Source organism: Psilocybe cubensis, chromosome 1, assembly GCF_017499595.1.
Source record: "Psilocybe cubensis strain MGC-MH-2018 chromosome 1, whole genome shotgun sequence".
In the NCBI taxonomy this organism is placed as follows: Eukaryota; Fungi; Basidiomycota; class Agaricomycetes; order Agaricales; family Agrocybaceae; genus Psilocybe; species Psilocybe cubensis.
In genome coordinates this window covers 393,556-408,442 of record NC_062999.1, presented here as the reverse complement: position 1 = coordinate 408,442, position 14,887 = coordinate 393,556, and the positions used below count along the sequence as shown (strand labels likewise).

The 14,887-nt window shown below is 45.0% G+C and overlaps 6 protein-coding genes across 6 annotated transcripts; 5 read left to right on the top strand and 1 right to left on the bottom strand.

Moving 5' to 3' along the window:
- Positions 1-298: 298 nt before the first annotated feature.
- JR316_0000107 (uncharacterized protein) lies at positions 299-3,635 on the bottom strand (the record flags this gene model as incomplete). The annotated part of the gene is made up of 10 exons (XM_047885922.1): positions 299-1,024; positions 1,078-1,209; positions 1,281-1,762; positions 2,131-2,140; positions 2,189-2,287; positions 2,582-2,648; positions 2,707-2,894; positions 3,008-3,069; positions 3,126-3,455; positions 3,512-3,635. The coding sequence occupies 10 exons, from the start codon at positions 3,633-3,635 to the stop codon at positions 299-301; spliced, it is 2,220 nt and encodes a 739-aa protein (XP_047753668.1).
- Positions 3,636-5,994: 2,359 nt separating this feature from the next.
- Positions 5,995-8,222, top strand: JR316_0000106 (uncharacterized protein; the record flags this gene model as incomplete). Its single annotated transcript, XM_047885921.1, has 13 exons — positions 5,995-6,202; positions 6,269-6,288; positions 6,342-6,413; positions 6,468-6,576; positions 6,638-6,664; positions 6,722-6,751; positions 6,811-6,828; positions 6,896-6,920; positions 6,982-6,991; positions 7,046-7,191; positions 7,239-7,537; positions 7,595-8,012; positions 8,060-8,222. The coding sequence occupies 13 exons, from the start codon at positions 5,995-5,997 to the stop codon at positions 8,220-8,222; spliced, it is 1,545 nt and encodes a 514-aa protein (XP_047753667.1).
- Positions 8,223-8,874: 652 nt separating this feature from the next.
- On the top strand, positions 8,875-9,325 carry JR316_0000105 (putative exopolygalacturonase C; the record flags this gene model as incomplete). Its single annotated transcript, XM_047885920.1, has 2 exons — positions 8,875-9,151; positions 9,294-9,325. 2 exons carry the CDS (start codon positions 8,875-8,877, stop codon positions 9,323-9,325), a joined length of 309 nt encoding a protein of 102 aa, XP_047753666.1.
- Positions 9,326-9,639: 314 nt separating this feature from the next.
- JR316_0000104 (putative exopolygalacturonase C) lies at positions 9,640-11,252 on the top strand (the record flags this gene model as incomplete). Its single annotated transcript, XM_047885919.1, has 13 exons — positions 9,640-9,759; positions 9,809-9,835; positions 10,104-10,195; positions 10,251-10,269; positions 10,331-10,392; positions 10,444-10,486; positions 10,547-10,563; positions 10,621-10,636; positions 10,695-10,780; positions 10,840-10,881; positions 10,931-10,992; positions 11,048-11,127; positions 11,187-11,252. The coding sequence occupies 13 exons, from the start codon at positions 9,640-9,642 to the stop codon at positions 11,250-11,252; spliced, it is 732 nt and encodes a 243-aa protein (XP_047753665.1).
- A 261-nt stretch (positions 11,253-11,513) lies between these two features.
- Positions 11,514-12,411, top strand: JR316_0000103 (RWD domain-containing protein 2B; the record flags this gene model as incomplete). The annotated part of the gene is made up of 2 exons (XM_047885918.1): positions 11,514-11,851; positions 11,904-12,411. The coding sequence occupies 2 exons, from the start codon at positions 11,514-11,516 to the stop codon at positions 12,409-12,411; spliced, it is 846 nt and encodes a 281-aa protein (XP_047753664.1).
- Positions 12,412-12,601: 190 nt separating this feature from the next.
- JR316_0000102 (Aromatic aminotransferase ISS1) lies at positions 12,602-14,084 on the top strand (the record flags this gene model as incomplete). The annotated part of the gene is made up of 4 exons (XM_047885917.1): positions 12,602-12,660; positions 12,723-13,061; positions 13,118-13,132; positions 13,181-14,084. The coding sequence occupies 4 exons, from the start codon at positions 12,602-12,604 to the stop codon at positions 14,082-14,084; spliced, it is 1,317 nt and encodes a 438-aa protein (XP_047753663.1).
- Between the last annotated feature and the right edge of the window lie 803 nt (positions 14,085-14,887).

Here is a 14,887-nt window from a genome sequence, read left to right as displayed (position 1 = left end):
AACCCCTGAGAGAGAATGTTTTGCAAAAAATATCAAACATAAATTCACGGGTACTAGGTCTGGTTGATAATTGACTCTTTGTGAATATAGCATCATCTTAAACCACCGTTCTTTAACCGTATCGAGAAGCTCATGACGAAACATCCAGAGGCGGGTATATATTGTAGAATGAAAGTGATAATACATACAGGCATTATTGTCGAACTGAGGTCGCTAACACTTACTAAATTTCTTTCACATGCATACAGGGATTAGCTCGGAAGGATGGTTAGGGAAGATGTGTTTGTCATGAAAAATGTTAACCGAACCCAAGTTGCTCGACGAAGTTGTTCCACGATGGATCCAGGGCGATGGGCGATGCACCGTAACCACCAGTAAAGCCGCTTTGAAAACCTGGCGCGAACATCATTCCCATTCCCATTCGGGAGCGCGGATCTAGGAATGAATCTGGTTGGGTGTGGAAGTATGTTGCTGCCTGGAGAGACTGGAAGAGCGATTCATTGCGAGGAGGAAGGAGTGGTTGAGATTGTGAAGCGGAAGGAGTAGGATCAAACTGTTGTAGAAGCAGTTTATCAGTCTCAGGCGAAGGATCTCTCGGCGGTGGCGGAGGAGCTAGTGTTCGCGGGTTCGAATGAGATTGTGTATGAGTTGTAGGAAGTGGAACGCTAGGGACGTCAGAAAAAGACATGGACGAAGGAGTGGTGGATATGGCGTTATAATGACTGAATTCACGTAGGTCGCGTACTATCGTCGGGTGCAAATTGGCGATGTTGTGGTTGTGGAAAGGAGAGGGACGGTTATGACCATCGGCGATATCAGAGATGGTTACCGACGTTGCACGCGACCGAGGATCCATTGTTGTCGGCCCCCCTGAAGACCCATTGTCCGTATGCAGATATGTCTTGCCATTCAACCTGTCAAGCTCTGTTGTGGATATCGAGGTACCCTCGTCAGTGTGGTGGAAACGGAAGTGTGGGAGACCAACCGCCTCTTGCGCTTTACGGCGGAGCGTTTGGACAGAATTCTAGGGGAAAATCGTTTGGTTTCATCAGCGCAAAGAAATAAATAAATACGGACCAGCAATTTCTCAGCTGGCCCACACGAAGGTGCAGCTGAATCGAATAAAGAATTTAAATGGTCTAATTCTTCTAAAGCTGGCGTTGTCAGAGGAGATGTAGGGGCACGCGTCACCAAAAGGCATAGCACAACCTAGGTGGGTAAGATAACGACAATAGATCAATTATGTGGGTCATTGATCAGATGGATATGACAATACATACAGCAGCTGAGAGGCCATGCGACCACGCAAGAGTAACCCGAGCAAGAAATTTGGGTATGACTGTCCATGTTAGTGCAAGGCCTCGGACGAGTCTCCACGATGAACGGTATATAGCTACAACAGAAGGGAGGTATCGATGCCGCTGGAGATCACCAGACGATTCTTGAAGGGCAAGTGCAAAGTAGGAGCGATGTAAATTGAGAAGCGCTGGCGTCCTCGAGTTAGTAACGAGCAAATTGGAAACTCTTAATGATATTGACTCACTTATCTCTTTAGCAGAAAGAACGAGCCAACGATACATTGCAATTTCAAGGGGCGGTTCTTCCATACCTTCGTCTGGCGTTATCCATTGACTTGGGACGTGAAAATCTCGAATTTTACGGTCGAGGTCTGTGATGGTGGAATAAGGTGGCTCCTTCGGTCCGAATGCCGTTTGTAATACATCGTGGAGAAGAATTGCGAAACTGATATTCCATTGGTAAACTGATAGAGAGGAATTTCAGATGGACGGGGATATTCTAAAGATAGGTTTTGACGTACAATCGGTTGAATCATGATTTGAGTCAACTGTGTTGGACGGAGCAGGACAGTCAAAATGGCCTGTGGATATACTGGGAAATCTGCCAAGATAAAAGCTCTGGTATCATTTATATCAACAAAACAAGGCAGTGAACAACGATGTACGCCCAGTGACATACCGACCATGTATCCGTCACAAACAACCTCCAAAATAAGTCATGGCGCCGCTGTACCACGATTTCCGGAAGCTTCCATCGTGTACTGTTGAGATCTTTCAATATGGCATATTAGTCTCAGTACTCTCCCTGAGAAATGGTGCACTGGAGACTCACTCAGGCCAGCCTGTGTACATGATCAATCATAAAGAACAAAGCATAGACAAACACGCACCTTCATCCCAAGACGTACAGCATTTCCGACATGTATCCATGCGGATTCAAAGCCCTCCGGTTCCATATCACTTAGTTCTATATAGTGGGCCATGTGAATCTACGACAGCAGGAGAGTGAGAATATTTGCCACGAGGGGAAAGAAGTAGCCTACTAGAATCTGAATGGAGGTTAGAGATGTCTCGTGAAAGGGCTGTGTAAATCCAAGCGATGTTCGTGATAGGTAATAATATTCCTGGGCATCGGTAGAGAAAGGTTGTTGATTAGGATTGAAGAGTGTAGCGATGGAAAACACAATGTAAAGAAGGGATAGTAAATGATGATGCTCGAAACCTCCAAAGTGCCTGTGATATGTCATATTAATGGAAAAGGGACATACGAAGATCGTGCATACTTGCCTTGCTCGGTATACCACTGCCAGAGTTTCCTCTAGAAGCTCATGCTTCGAAATGGGTGCATACCTAAAAATGTGTCAGAACTTCAGAACTTCTTTCCACATACGGCTATACTTGGTCTCACAAATATTTCCCATATTCCAGATACACTTCGCACAAATGCAGAGCCTCGGCCTGTGGGGGGAGAAACTCTAGAATCTCAGCGAGAAGAGTGTCGTTGTAAAGCTCTCTTTCTGGAAATGATGCCTCTCTTATTCGTAGGCTTAATCGTGGAAGAGCAGGCCGGTGCATTCTTCGTGGTAGATTTGTAACCTAAGATAGCATGAGCATACGGGCAACAAAAATATCTCAAACATCCATACCGTTACCAGATACTAACAGGTAGAACATGAGTAAAATAAATGGAGAAATAGAAAGTTACACACCTCCGGGCGAGCACTCCTACCGAGGAAGCTCGATTCCCCTAGTCGATTAACTGCCAAAGTGCCTTGTGATTGATGTGTTTACTGAGCTAATACCAGAATAAGAGAGAGAAGGACATACCAAATGCATCCACAACATGCTGCTCTTCGTCTACTTTCATTCCCGGGAGATCAGTTTCTGGTGGGTGCGTCGTTGGGCTGATTCTTGAAGTTGAAGGTGACTTGCTAGAGGAAGATGTACTGGGCTCAGACGGGGTGCCTTGCTGAGTGTTCAGTCTGAGCACATTCGTCGCCAGTAGCGGATGTGGTTGTTCTGGAGAAACTGTTTCCTGGAGTTTGCGAAGGGCCGCCTCTAGTTCCCGGTTACGAGAAGAAATGTCTTCGATACGATTGTACAATTCTTCTGTGTCGGCCAAGTATAAACGGCCTCCTTTGCCAGGTTGCAAAACTCCTATACGAATATATATCAATTCGAATACGGGAATGGGCATTCAAATGATCAGATACTTGCCATCTGGACAGATCGATCCACAACCTCTCGAAACACATTTTTCGCAGGGAACCTACGGGCGGGGATGGTTAGAATTTGGGCGTTGCACACGTGGACAAACAGCGCCGACAGTGACACCATGGGCGCTGTTCATGGACAGACGAGCAAGGGGGCTCTCACATTGCGGTCGCAACGCAGCTTCAGTCTTCTACATTCCTTGCATGAAGTAGGTCTTTGCAGTCATCTCGAAAGTGAATACATTGCGCAATAGCATTAATGAAGAGTGACGTACACGCGCCCTGGTTTCTTCTTTTGTCTTGGCTCTTTGTCCTTGCCTCCTGAGCCCATGAAATCAATGGAATTGGGTATGAGGGGTTTTTAACACCACATTCGATTTGTGTGGATGTTTGAAAGGTGGAAGAACACGGCAAGATGGTTCAAGGTCATGAAAGGGCCTATATTAAAAACCCAATGGGACCGGCTGAAGTCCGACATGTGTTCTTTTATTCGGTGATTTACATCATGCTTTGGGGCTGTGCCAGATCCGGTCGTGAATCCGCCGGGAGAAACGATAGATAAGATAAGATTGGAATTCAATACACCTTCAGCGTATTAGTGCTACTCAATTCTCTTTTTTACGATGTTGTTTAATTTTTAAAACCATGTGGAACAGTTTAGCCGACGTGCTTGGTAGTAAAATTCATGTGGTGTATACTGATGGTGTGCCTTTCTGAGTTTGAATGAGCTTGAAAGCGGCCAACATGCCGACCGCAGCAACCGCGTCTTTATTCTCTTTGCGCGCGTTTTCAGCTATTTTTCCCAATACCTGGCAAGGTGCGCATTCTGTCAACAATTCCACCCATCTAGAGCAAGCCTCTCAGCCCCTGAACTTCACACAACTGTTTTTGCATTGTTAATGAGGAAAATTGCCATTCTTTCCCAGGAAGTGAGATCCTTATTTTGCTGATACCTAGGTGCATGCTGTCTCTCTAACGCGCGAATTACGCGCCATATTGGAAGAAATAGATACGAATAGGGGGATTCTAGCGAAGACGATTAGATGGCTACTGATAACTTTGAGAACGGCCGTTCGGCATGGGTATTGATAGATTCAAATACCGCCATGATGTGCACCACATGAATTTACTACCAAGCACGTCGGCTAAACTGTTCCACATGTTTTTAAAAATTAAACAACATCGTAGAAAAGATAATTGAGTAGCACTATTATTTATAATAAGTAAGCGCGCAAATATTATGATACGTTGAGCATACGTTCAATACGCATGAAGTTAGTTCTCGCTCTTTCCACGTACCAAGCGCAGTCAAGAATAAGACTGTGTCTTTGAGCCTTGCAGCGATAGAATAACTTCAATAAGCTAAGCTTGTAACTATTGTTATGATTTTTTTGACGCAGAGAGACTTGAAATGCTTGACATCCATTTCTAGTGACATAACCTGAAATATCTGAGACCAAAGATTTCTTAAAAACAGCTTGTGTTCCAATAATGTTCTCTGGCGAACTAGCTAACTTATTTGGGTAATTTTATAGCCCCTTTCGACATTAAATCGGAGTTTTAACTGTATCATGTGACATGCCCGGCCCCGACCGCGTGCGCAAAAATTAGGTGGAGAGCCGAGACATCCCTCGCCCAAGCTCTCGTTGAGTTCTCCGGGTTCGGAAATCTAATGTACCTCGAATCCAACGCGAAATGAACCTCCTACTCCTAATTACCTACAAAAGCTATTCATTGATTCCTGAAGTCATGATCCCGGTGATCCATGTGAAGAAGCGAGACTTGGAGCCTCTGAGCAAGCTTTAAACTTCATGACGGGACATTGACCAAGTATCTTCAAGGTCCGTCGTTTTCAATGTAAAAGATTGATATATCTGTTGGATATCTTATCTTCATGTTTACCCAACGTCCAGAAGTCGTCTTCGCAACCTCGTGCTGTGGCAAAGTGTTGGCATCAGCTCATGACCCCGAAATTTATTCACAGCTGCATCTCTACCTAACGCCCATAGTGGCTTTATGATGCGATGTGGTGTCAGTGTTTCATAGGAGCTTCGATTTATTAGCTCCTTCGAAGCTTACGCTAATGAAATCCCGAGAGTGGATCAACCTGCCCTCATTAGCCATCGCCACAATTGTGTTCGTGGGACTGCCATTGGTAAATGATGCAAGCCTCAAGCCAAAATATCAAAGGACCTGTACTCTTCCACTCCGTGCCTTATGTCGATGGTTGGCGGGCATCTTCGTTCTATTCCGAGTTCTTTTCAACCTCACCCTTCGAAGTCAAGTCCAATGTGATATGCCCATGACACTCCATCAGACATCATTGCCGAGAGACAACTGCTCTTTTCGTACTAGTGCGCTTTAAGGCGAATAAGGATGTCAATAAATATGACCTGTCAAAACACACCCTGGGACCTTCAAAAATCTTTATAAGAAAATTACACTGGACTATCAAAGCACCCCTCGACTCTCGCCTGGCCACAATGCACACGCGAGCCCGCAGCAAAACTATGACCTCTATCGACGAAAAGGCACTATCTACTGATTCGTCTATAAGCGACCAGTACCCTGGATTCCCTAAAACTACCTCTCCTAGAGCTGAAGGCGACTCTGGATTTTACGATAAACTGGAGCCTACTATTCCCCCTACACACAAACATCGAACTGTCATTCTGTGCTTCGATGGAACAGGTCAGTACCCTCAAAGCCCAAACTTTTCGTTTCTTACCTTGCCTTTGCCTCCGCAAATGAGTTCAGGCGACCAGTTTGACGATGACGTCAGTCCCCCTTCTTCCTTTATTCGGTCCATGAGCTGAGGGGAAGAGAACAGAACTCGAACATCGTAAACTTCTTCTCGATGTTGCGGAAAGACGAACCAGAGCAGCAGATGGTGTATTATCAAGTAAGCCCCTTTATTTCCGTTTTGCCGTAATTCTCATTGCCGAGTCTTCTCAAGGCTGGTATCGGCACATATACAATCCCTCAAATTGCAAAACCTATGATGGCCAAATTGCACAAGCTCATGGACACCATGGTCGGCGTTCATCTCGATGCTCATGTTATGGGTAATTTGCTATCTGCGCAGTTTTTATTTCACACATCTGATAATCCGTTCGGCGATGTCAGGAGGCTACGAATTCCTCATGCAAAATTGTATGTATCTCATGCCATATCATGGGGACGCAAATTCCTGAAAGCTTAAAATATCAGACAAGGCTGGGGATAAGATATTCCTGTTCGGTGGGCGATTCCATTATAATTCATGATACGCGATATTAATATGATTACACCCCATTCAGGTTTTTCCAGAGGTGCCTGTACGTGTTCCCGTGTTCCGCCACTCCTTTAATAAACGACATGTCTAACGTGAGATGGTATTTACAGATACGGCCAGAGCGCTTGCCGGAATGTGAGTATTCAGCGCTAAATTTTGTCCAGATGACTGCTTTCTCAATCATATTCTCCGTCAGGCTCCATAAGGTACAAGCTTCGTGTTGGAAATGAAATCAGACTTGATTTTGATGACTCCGAAAGGTCGGGTTACTTCCCAGAGACAACCACCAGCAAGTCCCATTCGCATACAAGATGTATTCTCGTGAAGACCAAAGAGGGTGGGAACAAAGTGCTGCCTTCAAGAAGGCCTTTTCCATTGATGTTGATATCGAGCTAATCGGCGTCTGGTAAGCCATCATTCACTATCCAGAGATAGTTGACTCATATAGTTCAGGGATACTGTTGGGTCTGTCGGTATCATTCCAAAACGCTTACCTTTCACGACATTCAATACGCACGTCAAAAACTTCCGACAAGCTTTGGCTCTTGATGAGCATCGTGTGCGATTCAAACCAAATTTTTTTAATCGTCCTACGCATGAGGAAATGGAGCTGGGGCTGAAATGGAACGAAGTGCATCCATCGGTAAGAAAGTCAAAGCGAAAGCATACCTTACGCGAACTAGAACGACAATACACACATGGACAACATCGTACCAATGTGGAGGAGGTGTGGTTTGCTGGGTGTCATTGCGGTTTGTTCTTCAAACTCAAAATTCGGTCTCAACCATTTTGACGGTCGATTGGTCCAGATGTTGGAGGAGGCGCTGTCAAGAATGAGGTTCGCAATAATCTAGCACGCATCTCGCTGCGCTGGATGATTCGAGAGTGCTTCAAATTGCGCACTGGCATTATGTTTCACCGTGACTCTTTCAAGATAGCGGGCATTGACCCATGCACCCTATGGCCTCATGTAAAAGATCGACCGGATCCAGTGACAGAATTTTCAGGTGCACCCCCGCAGAAAACAAGAGATCTCAGAATTCTAAGTCTCAACGGTGCATCAGCAACTGTCGACGACTTTGTCAACGAGGAAGAGGAAGATCTGGCGGACGCACTAAGCGATAAGAACGATATGCTTAAGATTTCTAAGTCCTGGTGGATTCTGGAGCTTATACCGCAGAAAATCAAATTCCAAAAGGATGATGACTCTTGGGCTACAAGACTATCGTATGTTTCCTCTTATGTCTTTTGAGCAACCACTGATCGTTGATTAGGATCAATCGCGGACGCGGACGGGTGATCCCTAAGCAGCGATTAGAGGGAGTGAAGATACACCGCACAGTTAAGATGCGTATGGATCTCAAGGAGGAAGACGGGAAGCCTTATATCCCTATGGCCAGATGGCTTCCATCGGTTGAGCCAGAATGGATTGATTAAAAACTTCATTGGAAAGGTTTTTTTACTCTTTTTCGTTCGAGGTATACACTATCTGTAAAGTTAACGGTTGAATCGGATAGCATAGACATCAATTCAATGTTTAGGTAATGTGAAGGTCAGATGCCACTTTATGTTAATTAGTGGCTCGGAGTCACAGCATCTCGCAAACAACAAAGGAGAAAATGCGGCGAGAGTCTGGCATTTGACACTTGCCAAACCTTTTAGCATCCACATACAGCTGCCCAGGCACTGTACAGGTACATCAAATTAGTACTCTCAACGCGCCTATACAGACAGCTGTCTTAGTGAAAACATGGGTAATGGAAGTTCCTTCGAAACACCTCTATGTCAATCAACACCCATCAATATTCCGCTTCGACTTAGCCTTGTTAAGCAACGTGTCCATCTCGGGAGGCGGTCCGACCGGAACGTCGCATAGCATAACGCGGTCATTTTCTGTAGCCAGCTGTCGGCCATCCATACATTCATTGAACTAGCAACATCGATCCCCGTCACATGGAAGGAAGACAGAAGGCAAAGACTAGCTTCTTTGTCGACGCGATGACTCTTTAAAACATACCGGACTCTCCATGTTGAGATAACAAGCTCTTAAAGATCCATCATAGCTTCGAACGTCCAGGCGACTCCAACAATGATCCCACTTACCTTTCAGATACTCATACAGTTCCTCTCCTGCGCTATCGGAGTTTACGCATGGAACACATTCACTGTTCCACATATCTCTGGGAAAGATGACACCCCAGCACTGCTTGCCGCTCTTCCAAAGTTTTCCACCAATTCAACCATTCTTTTCAAAGAGGGCATCACCTACAACATATTCACACCATTGACCTTCCCAATCCTTAACAATGTTGAGGTTGTCATTGAAGGGAACCTGACATATCCTTCTGATATTCCGACAATCCAAGGTAAGCATCAAGTTTGACCACCTCAGAAAGGCGTATTTCTAATTTTTTCCTTGTCCACTCTAACAATAAGCCATCGTTGGGTCTTCGGTATGCTCTGAGGATCTATTTTTTACCCTTTCTTTTGTTGAACGTATTTCAACAGGCGTTCTCGGGGTCATGGTGGGTCTCGACTAGCGAGTAATATTCTCGTTTGTATTCAAACTGTACAACATGCGTATAGGTTCACATTTACTGGAGGCAACAATGTCACCTTACGGGGATCAACAAATCCAAAATGGGGGTGGGTAGATGGCCATGGGCAAGCGGTGAGCCGAGATTTCCTTATTTGACGATCTATGATTCTCGTCTGTTAACACCCCTAATTAGTGGTGGGATGCTCAACAGCAAGTTAATCGCCCACATGGATGGGCGTTCAGCAAGATAAACAACGGCGTAATTCGAGACATGAAAATCTGGAAAGTTGGTGGTATTTATGGATTGGAATACAAATGCATCCTGCTGATTTGCCATATGTTGAACTGCAGCCTATTGGTTGGAACTTCGCTACAAGTGGTTCAAACAACCTCCATGCTTTCAATAATAAGATCGTCGCTGTGTCGGATACTAGCGTAAGATTACTCTACACCTCAGTGTAGTCTCTACAGCATTCTAATCAAGGCCAATGAAGTCCTTCCCGTTCAACACGTAAGTGCATTATAATTGTACTTATACGAAACGCCTCCACAAGTTATCCTGATCGCCTATTACAGAGATGGTACTCGAAATTGTTTTCGTAAACGACCTTCTGATTAACTCATGAAATACAGGATTTTCAGCTGGCGGGACGAACATGTTGTTTGAAAACAACCATATTCAAAATGGCGACGACTGCCTAACTGTTGGAAGTGGGGCCAAAAACATACACTTCAGGTGCCATTTGACCTTAACGGGATTGCTTTCAGCTAACTAACAGGCCCTCAGGGATTCGTATTGCGAAGGAGGTCACGGCCTCTCAATTGGATCATTAGGGAAAGGGGGCTCTGTTGCTGATGTTCAAAACGTTTTGTAAGCCTCATGCAAGTTCGATGCGTTGTCTCTCGTAAGCTGATGTACCGCACAGAATCGAAAATATTGTTATGGTATGCATGGCATTGACAGACAGTTGATTTTTACTAGGCTAACGCGCTATCATGTCAATAGAAAAACACCTTGTATGGTGCAAGATTTAAGAGCTGGACAGGGGGGAATGGCCTCGCGAGGAAGTATGCTTCATTTTTTCATAAATCTGAACATTAATTGACAGTTGTTACCAGCATCACTTGGAAGAATATTGCCTTTGAAGGAGTGCCGTTTCCTGTGAGTTATATCCACACCATTCTCACATATCAATCTCCTCACTTTCCATGGTTTCTCCAGATATATGTGACACAAAAGTGAGTGTTGTCGACTGTCGTATATATCAAGTTTATTTAATGACTCTCCTAACGTAGCTATTGGGATCAAGGAGTGAGGGACATTTTCTTGTGAAGCCTGGGATGTCAAAATCATTGACATTTATTTCAAGGTTGGTCCCAAACCAAACACGACAAGTACCAACAATACACATATCGAAGACTTTTTATTCCAAAATTTTGTTGGTATAGTAAAAGAGTTCGTACAGTGTATGGCGTTCTCCCTAAGCAATATTCTCACTTCCTATATTATGACAGTGTTCCATACGTTGAGGGATCCTGTGTAAGCGACCCTTGCTGGTAAGCTCATAGTCTTCCGTTAATTTATATAAACTCATCACTTTATCAGGTATTCTGTACCTGGAGCTACAGGGAAAGAAGTGGTAATATTTGATTTATATCCTGACACCGGTAGATGTCTATCCAACCTACACTCTACCAGTGTTCTCATTGACATTTCTCTCAGCTGTAAACATCGTAGCCAAAGACATTTTTGCTACTACCGAAACGGGTGCGCCTGTTGCAGTTATGTGTAACTCCACGACGGTATGTGCCAATATACACGTTTCTTCATACATGTCACTTAAAGTTAAAATTCCTATTAGATCTCGACTGATGTCGGATTTAAGTGCTGGGATGGACTTTTCATTAGGACAAAAGCTGGACTCTGATTAGGAGGCTGCCTATATCATCCATGATGCCTTCTTTACCTTGTAATACAATTCCAACATTGGAATAATTTGACAGAAAACACAACATTTGTCTGATGCCAAACTCAGTGCGAGCCTGTGAGGAATCAAAGCGAGACTGATGCCGCTATGCCGTTGGCTAAGTAAGCTCGTCGAGTTTCCAACTCCGATCTTTGCTCCGATTTTTTCAAACTGAAAGTGGAAAGCCCTTTATTATTTCTGCTGCATCACCTTAAACGTTCAATGTTATCCGAGTCTATAACGCGCCAACTCGAAGAACTTCAACTCATTAAATGTTCATTGCTTCCTGATGAAGAACTCAGATTTATCGACGACAATTCTGGATGGACCGAAGCGTTAGATGCATATTCCCTAGATCCAGATTCTACTCACCGCCTGGAATCCCCAGCGCTCTTCAGCATACGTCTTATTGGCTATAAAACATGGTTTGAAGTTGCGTTTTCTGCCGCAGGGGGGAGAGGGAGTGCTGTATCTGTCAAGGGCGAGGATATGTCGCGCTCCCAACAAGACTGGTGGAACTCTTTCATTTCCAACAAATTGGAGGAAATCTCAGACTCGGAGTGCGTTTCGCAAGTTTTCCACATTTCATTCGCTGATTGATATCAATTATAGGTTCCCAATTTATCAACTCGTCTCCTTACATTTGCTTCCGCTACTGCACGAAGAACACGAACGTCATTGCGGCACTGACAACTCTCCCTTACCAGCATCTGCTATAGGGCGGTCTCCTGTCGAACCCTACCATGTCCTGTTCACATCTCATCACCTAATATCCCCTAATAAACGACGTTCTTTACAACAGTGGTCATCCTCCTTGTCTCTGACTGGCTTTGCCAAAGTGGGCTACCCTGGCGTTATCTACGCTCAAGGAGATCGCCAGAACATCGAAGAGTTTGTTGAGAATGTCAAGGCCATGCAATGGCTTGCTTTGAAAGTGCGATTTGTCGAACCTCTGCAGCCACGCGAATGCGATCGGACACTGCTTGATGATGATTCAACGGAAGGGCACCCTCGCTGGAAAGAGTTTCAAAAAGTTGGCAAAGTTGTTGAGGAAATGAGGAGAATTGGCAGAGAAGAGTATGTTGTTGAGATGGGAATTGGAAGTACTGGCACAAAATGATATTTTGAAGTATTGTGTCGATGGTCTCCTTTGCGTTTTCCGTACGTGCTCTCTTTTCGTATTTGATTCCTACGGCTTACCGGTCCGATTAGTTCGATAACGCCATCGCGATTGCTCTCACCCTTTCTCCAAAGTCTTGTTCTCGAACCACATAGCCGCCGACGCATAGATATTGCCAGGTGTTTATCCAATGTCGACCTCACTGGGATTTAGAGTTTCGCGTGGTGTATTATCAACAATAGCTCCACCGTGAGTTCCATGAACCCTTCCTTCTTGTCGTTCTGTCCATAGGTCTGACAATGGCATTGTAGCATTCCTCTTGCTTACGAATGGGCAAGTCGATACAAACCCTCTGAAAAGCGACCCTTACTTGACATGTCTCAAGGAGTTCCCGGAGTTCCCCCACCTGATTCTGTCCAATCTGCATTAGGAAAAGCAGCGTCCTCTCCTACCAGCTTTGGTTATACACGATGGGATGGCGAACCCGACCTACGTCAAGCACTCGTTGGCCAGATGAAACTTGTATATGGCTCGAACTCTGACATCAACGCAGATGACGTAGCTTTGACATCTGGCTGTAATTTGGCGTTTGTAGCGACTACGATGAGTGTGGCAGACGCAGGTGATGAAATTATTCTGCCGGTGCCTTGGTGAGTGCAAAAAATTGTACCCTCATGATTCCTATTCAATTGCTGAAATCTCTCAGGTACTTTAACCACCAGTAAGATGCCTCTCGTGGATCGTTCAAACGCATCCTGACGGCATTTAGAATGACTTTGACACTCCTAGGGATTAAGACGATCCCTCTTACAACGCGTCCAGAGGATGGTTTCACCCCTTCTGTTGATCGTTGTCGGGAACTCATCACCAAAAACACCAAGGCCATTGTACTCGTGACTCCAAACAATCCTACAGGTGCCACATATTCTCCAACCCTCATTTCAGAGTTTGCCGCGTTAGCAGCGGAGTTTCGAGTTGCACTCATCGTCGACGAAACATACCGCGATTTTATCGTCACCGGGTCCCCTCCTCACACCGTGTTCTCAAATGCAAACAGCCTTGCGTGGCGAAGCACCTTTATACATCTTTTCTCGTTCTCGAAAGCATACTGTTTACCTGGACACCGCCTGGGTGCCATTGTGGCATCGCCAATCCTCCTTCGTTCTATCAAATCTATTCTGGATACTCTGCAAATTTGCGCTCCACGTCCCATTCAAATGGCACTTGCACCTCTGCTCCCCGAGCTACGGTCTTTTATCACTACCACCGCCAAGCAGGTGCATGCGCGACACCAGCTATTCAAGTCACGGTTACCCGAAAAATGGCATATTGGAGCACAAGGAGGCTATTACGCGTACGTGAAGCACCCGTTCCTGTATGTGAAGGCGACAGATGTCAGCCGGAGACTCGCTGAGCAAGTCGGGGTTGTGACACTACCTTCATCCTTTTTTTTGGAGGAGAAAGAGAGCGGTGACAAGGGTGATCAAGACCGCGAGCGGAACGATGAAGATTGGAAAAATGTAGAAGCCGACGTAAAGGTTGAAGAAGTGGATAGGTGGATACGCTTCTCCGTCGCAAATATAGATGATCATAAAGTGGTCAAAGTGTGCGAGCGATTAGGCCAATGCGGTGATGCCTTTGGCTGGAAGCAAGAAGACGATAGTGCAAACTGAATACACAAATATGATCTTTGATGTCATCTATATATCATCTTCGCTTGTATTCAACATTGTTTCTCGCTTCAACACTTTTCCAAGGTCGAGAAGGAAGTTCAAAATATAATTATTGTATGAACATACATTGGGGACTTAGTATGGGTAGTTGATGATTTCGATGAGCTGATAGTGGGCTATCATTGGAGCGGCGCCGGTATGATATGATACTTCTTCAGTTATATACTGATAAACTGAATAGGGTCGAAAAAAAGCTCTTCCTACAACCCTGCGACATTGCTAACAATATCCTCGATGATCTCTTTCGTCATGGCGAATTTTTCTTGAGAAAGGATGTCGATATTCCAACCCCCCCTCAAGAAATGGCACCACGTTACTGGTAACGATATCGCCACAGTAAACGCACAGGGACGTTACAACCAAGCTCAGCAAGGGCTAGTCTCGGCCTCCCATCCTCTTTCGGATCGATTACCCAATTACCCATATTGGGTGGACGCTGCCACAACATCTCTGTGGCAGTAGTAGGACATAGTTTTTGCGTTTTGCTTTTACGAATAGTACCGTAGCCAATACGAGGACAAGGACTCGCATTGTCGATTTGATTTTTTCGCCCTTCGGAGCCACCACATCTCTGTCGTAGAAACTGAATATATTAATTATGGCCCTGACCTTCGATTATTTAAATGACATCCTCTAGAACCTCAGTGGAGTCAGAATGATGGTTTTCATATACACTTGTGATCACATTGTCCAACCCCACTACAACTCTGTCGTAGTTAAGCATAGATTTTTTTGTTGCTTTT